Source organism: Cantharellus anzutake, assembly GCF_015039405.1.
Source record: "Cantharellus anzutake strain C23 chromosome Unknown EI90scaffold_100, whole genome shotgun sequence".
NCBI lineage: Eukaryota > Fungi > Basidiomycota > Agaricomycetes > Cantharellales > Hydnaceae > Cantharellus > Cantharellus anzutake.
In genome coordinates this window covers 290,086-295,912 of record NW_024067050.1, presented here as the reverse complement: position 1 = coordinate 295,912, position 5,827 = coordinate 290,086, and the positions used below count along the sequence as shown (strand labels likewise).

Genomic DNA, 5,827 nt, shown 5'->3' with positions numbered 1-5,827 from the left:
AACGAGTACGTACAAGCACCTGTATATAGTGGGGAGACGAAAGCACAAGGAAATCAAAGGGGGTCCAAATTGGAACAAAGGTGTCCAAACAGAGACAAGGGGATGATGGAAGTGGAGTGGTACCGAAGGTCATGGGTTAGACTCTGTGGTACATCTGAAAGGAGGTAGGGAGGGCGAAGCCCAGAGGGGCAGGAGGATGAGGTGAAGTGGGGTTGATGACTAACTGGCTAAAATGGAAGGAAGCAGTAGTCCAAATAGGGATGAGGGGAAAGTGCGAAAGATACATTACGAGTGGTGAAAATGCCAAGTATGGTCCATGAAGCTTGGAGGTTGAGAGGCAGGGTTGAAAGTCCAAGAAATATTGGCAATGGTGTTTACATAGAATGAGGTCACCAATGCAATGGACTTAAGCTGAGGTGGAGTCAAAGTCCAAGGTTGGAACCATGACAGGATCTTGGAGCGAAGGTACAAAGCGGTGTCCAAGTATGGGGTACAGGACTGTGGCAGAAGGTCATAACTTTGGTGGAGGTTGGCAGAAGAGGGATGAAGGAGAGGAGTAAGAGGAGTGATGTCAGGTCCGAAGGTGGATATCGGAGCGAATGGGGATAGGGTAGGAGAGGGACGGAAGGTGAGGAGTGATAGGAGGAGTGAGAGGAGGAGTGATGTTTGGTCCGAAGGTGGATATTGGAGTGGACAGAGGTAGGACTCCAGAGGTGGTGAAGCGGGGGGTCTGGGAGTCAGATCAGGATCGGGTATGTATGGATGTGACAGGCACAGCACTCCCCTTGAGTCGCTGAGGCCAAGGTCCCTCCTTGCTAAGTCTCTGGTTCCACTCCGGAATCATCCATACTCGCCCCATTCTAACATCAACCACAACACCTTCCAGATGAGTATGCAACATCTACACTCCCAACTCCAGACCTCTGCTCTGGAATCCTGTTCGCATCTCCATCTCGGAATTCCAGTCTTAGCTCTGACCTCAGACTTTGACCCTGCCTCCATTATACCCATTGTATTGGTTAGTGTCACAACTGACAAATCCTGGGGCTCCATCAGTGACGAATCAATGCCAATAGGTGATTCCACCAACCTGAAACTCATCCTAACCAGCCCCCAACCTGATGTCTGGCCCCCTGTCCTATCAAGTGAGACTTGGTCAACAATCTGACCCCAGACCTTGCCAGCATTCCAACCTTACCTCCAGTTCCCAAGCCCTTGGCACTCCTGGCATCCAGTCCCTCTAGTTCCTCTTGCCTTGTCTCCATCTGAACCACACCCATCACTCCACTATGTGGTCACAGCCATGCACTGCATCCAGACCTCTGCCCACATCTGTACCTCCACCCACCTCTGATGCTTCTGGTTGCCCTCCACACCCTGTGGTCAGGCCAACAACTCCCACTCCCCTCAGGACCTCTGCTGGTCATCTGTCACAGCCCCACAAAGTCCCCACCCTTCTACCACTTCTATCATCTGCACCCCCATTCTTGTGCCCGTTACTCGTGCCCATTAATCACGCCGTTGTCCACCACTTAGCAGCGCTGATAGTGGTTCCTGTCTATGGCCCTGTAGCGGCACCTCCTTCTTTCTCCTGCCACCACTTGAGTTCCTCAGCCATTTGGCTGATACTGTTTTATTCTTATTCATTCGCTTAACTTACTAGCGGTCAATATTGTCGCCGCTGATCTGCTCCTTATTGACATTTGGTTTATTCCTTTATTGACACTTGGTTATTCCTTTATTGACATTTGATTTATTTGTATATTGACATTCTGATCCACCACCATATTGGCACCTAGATTGTCGGCCTATTCATTCTGCCTCCCAACTTCGCCATCCTCTGTTCCATTCATTTCTTCTGTTCCATTTCCCTGGTCCTCATCGCTCTTTTAGTTTTGTCGCACTTATCATCCTGCTCCCATCCCACACCGGACCGATTGGCCCCTTCTCTGTTCTCCTTTCACACCCATACTTGTAGTTTACTGTCGATGTACCTCAGTTTGAATATCAACTAGAAATCCCCCCAAAGTACTCTCTCTTAAGTTTGCCTCTGTTAGAACTGGGCGAGGGCGGACGATTCCGAGGGGAACCGGAGACTTAGCAAGGAGGGACCTTGGCCTCAGCGACTCAAGCGGAGCGCTGTGCCATTGCTGTTTGTCCATTTGGTCCTTAATTTCATAGGAGGTGAGCAGGAAGTCTCTAGGGGGAATTGTCAGGGCACGCCCGCCTGACCTGGCCCCACCTAACCCGGTGCCCCACCATCCACTCCTCCCGACCTCCCCCCTCTTCCCCTTTTCTCCCTTCCCTTCCTTCCTCTCCTTCTTTTCTATTCTCTCCCCTCTTTATTCCTTTCTTATCACATGGACGACTTCCTTTGTATCAATGTACCATTGACCCGGCCGCAGTGTAACGCGCCCGAACCCGGACACACCGGACGACCCCCTGCACACCGGACGCTCCTAGGACCTCTTACGGAGGTACCCAGATGGAGGTGGCTGTGCGCTCGGATGATGTGGCGCTTCCCACGTGGCCTTCAACCACATGTATATAAACACAGCCTAAGTGGGAACTGAGAAGCAACCTTCTTCTCACATTTCCCACTTTAGGCAAGTAGCTTACACTTCCCTTGATAATGACAATAACACATTTCCCACTTTAGTCTTAGTGGCCAGGGACCCTTGTCTGCTTCGGGCCTGCTGCTACGCACGCCCGCGTCATACCTACCGGACCCTCAGCCTCGGGCGATACACCCGGGCACTCTCGACCCCGGGTCGGTCCCTGACAGGAATTTCAGGTCGATTTTAGACTAAGGACTAAAACGAGTATGTACAAGCACCGATATAAATAATGGAGAGGGTGAAAGCACAAGGAAACAAAGGGGATCCGAATCAGAACGAAGGCGTCCGAACGGGAACAAAGGGATGACAGAAGCAGAGCGGTACCAAAGGTCATAAGGCAGGACCTGTGATACGTCCGAAAGGAGGTAAGGAGGGCGAAGCCCAGAGGGGCAGGAGGACGAGGGGAAGTGGGGATGATGACTAACTGGCTAGAATGGGAAGAAGCAGCAGTCCAAATAGGATGAGGGGAAAATGCGAGAGATACATTACAAGCGGCAAAAGAGCCAAAGATGACCTGTGGAGCTCGGAGGTTACGGTGGTTACGGAGGTGGGGTTGAAAGTCCGAGGAATATTGGCAATGGTGTTTACGTAGTATGAGGTCACCAATGCAATGGACTAAGGCCGAGGTGGAGTCAAAGTCCGAGGTAGGAGCTATGATGGAGTCTTGGAGCGAAGGTACGAGCAGTGTCCGAGTACGAGGTACAGGACAGCGGCAGAAGGTCATAACTTGGTGGGAGGTCGGCGGAAGAGGACCAGAGGGAAGAGGGAGGAAAGAGGGAAGAGTGGTGGAAAGGAGAGTTGTCAGGTCCAAAGGTGAGTATCAGAGCGGACGGGAGAAGAGTAGGAGGATGACGGAAGGGTGGAGGTGTTGTGAGGAGGGAGCAGAGGAGTGGGAGGAGGAGTAAGAAGAGGGTGGCGAGAGGAGTGGTGTTCGGTCCGAGGTGGGTATCGGAACGGATGGAGATAGGACAGGAGAGGGACGGAGGAGTGGAGGTGGCATGGGAGGTGAGAGGAGGTGTGGTGCCAGGACCGAGGGTGAATATCGGAATGGACAGCAGTAGGGTGTCATATCCATACAATCCTGACCTCCGCTCTGGGCTCCCGGAACTCCGAACTCCGACTTCCGGAGCCCTACTTCCCTTCTGTCACCTTCTCCTTGCCGACTCCCAAGAGGTTACCCCACCTCCGGCTCCAACACCACCTTTGGTCCGACTCCGGAACATTCCGGGTCCGACCCCAACCTCGACACCTTCCAGATGAGTATGCAACACCTATGCTCCCGACTCCAGACCTCTGCTCCAGAATCCCGTTTGCATCTCCGTCTCTGGAACCTCCGGTCTTAGCTCCAACCTCGGACTTTGACCCCACCTCCGCTTATACCCATTGTATTGGTTAGCTCATTCCATTTAATTACGTTTGCCAATATTCCGGAGTTTAACCTCCGAGTTCGGACTTTCCGGACTTACTCCGGACCTTGCAACTATTGCATTGTCCATTTCAATTCCGCTATTCTCCCTCATTCCTATTTGGGCTGCTGCTTCCTTTCTATTCAGTCAGCTAGCCATTCCCCACTCCCAACCTCCTTCCTTCCTCCTTGGGCCTTGGCCCTTCATTCCTCCTTTGAAAAACACCATTGAGTCAAACCCTTGACCCTTGGTGTTGTTCCTCTTTCCATCTCCCTTTGTCTCCTTTTGTCCTACCCTTGTTCCTTTTGATTCCGGACCCCTCCTTATATACAATGTACCTAGTAACTTGTAACCTCAGTCCGAAATCGACATGAATTCCCCCCAAGAGACTTTCCCTCTGCTAGATCCGAAATTAGGGACCCCTAGGACAACCAGCAATGGCACAGCGCTCCGCCTGAGTCGCTGAGGCCGAGGTCCTTCCACGCTAAGTCTCCGATTCCACTCCGGAGTCGTCCGAATCTGCCCGTTCTAACATAGGGTAGGACTCCGGAGGTGGTGAAGAAGGAGGTCCGGGAGTTGGGTTGGGATCAGGTATGCATGGATATGACAGCCTCTAAGTTTCATCCCCACCTGAGTAACGTCGCCGCAAGGTCCTCCTGCTACCCTGAAATACGGGACAGCCTAGAACGTGTGGCACAACACTCCAGCTGAGTCGTTGAAGCTGAAGTCCCATCTCGGAAGATGCCTTGCAATGGAGTTGCACATTAGCTAAGTGAACACTCATGCCACTGCACTCCGCTCCACTTCCCATGATCACCTCAAATACCGTTTCTGACATCATCATGCTGTCCTTGTGACAGTACTGATGGGTCAACCTCTGTTTTGTGGACTTGTGTCGGCGCTGCACCGACCCCACTTTCTGATTTGCAAACTTGTATCAGCACGGCATGCTGAACTCTGCTTTTGCTCTGGCCTTTTGCCACTCAGCAGCTTATCATTCATTCCTTGCCAAGTGCCTAGTATGCTTATTCATCCATTCGCATAACTTGCCAATATTGGTGTTGATCTGCTTTTATTGACATCAGGTTATTAACCCCATTGTTCTTCCCATCAATAACCCTCATCACTCATTGTTGCTCATTTATTTCTCACTTCCATCTTCCAGGCTCTTGTCCTTCATTCAGTTTGACAATCCCTGCTTATTTCCACACTGGACTGACTGGCCTTCTATGTTTTCCTCCTGCCTATTTATATCCTGTAAATACTTTCAGGGACCTCAGTCTGAAATCAACTAGAGTACCCCCCTGTCTGGTCTGAGTCCCTCCTTCTGCTTCCTCCCCTCTGAGTCTGTGCTCACAGAGTCTGCACTCCTCCTATGGGCCTGCTCTGCCAGCAAGTCTTGTTTGAAGTCCACTGTAAGTGTCAGTCCATAAATAAGGGATCTCCCCCAGACATTGAAAGAGGGCTTGCAGCTCTCTATGCCAACCAAGCTCGTGGGGCCAAACTCCCTAAACTCCTACTTTCTTGACTAAACTTCGCTATGCTCTCAATCCTTAACTCCGGTGTGGGTTCTCTGGGATTTCCGCAAGGTCCAGGCTGTCAGGGCATACCTGCCTGACCCGGCCCCAGCTGACCCAGCCCCTGTTACCCACCTGACCTGGTCCCCCACTACCCACTCCGGCTGCCTCAGTCACACCGGCAACATCTGCACTCATTACTATAATTACAGCACTGTACGCTCATTTCCTTTGTGACCAACTATGGGACCAAAGGGGCCTGCTGCTGCGGATCCAGAACTCATGC

The 5,827-nt window shown here is 51.8% G+C and overlaps 1 protein-coding gene across 1 annotated transcript; it reads right to left on the bottom strand.

The window, feature by feature from the left end:
* Positions 1-285: 285 nt before the first annotated feature.
* Positions 286-1,265, bottom strand: EI90DRAFT_3133307 (uncharacterized protein; the record flags this gene model as incomplete). The annotated part of the gene is made up of 3 exons (XM_039064567.1): positions 286-730; positions 1,037-1,133; positions 1,199-1,265. The coding sequence occupies 3 exons, from the start codon at positions 1,263-1,265 to the stop codon at positions 286-288; spliced, it is 609 nt and encodes a 202-aa protein (XP_038909686.1).
* Positions 1,266-5,827: the final 4,562 nt, after the last annotated feature.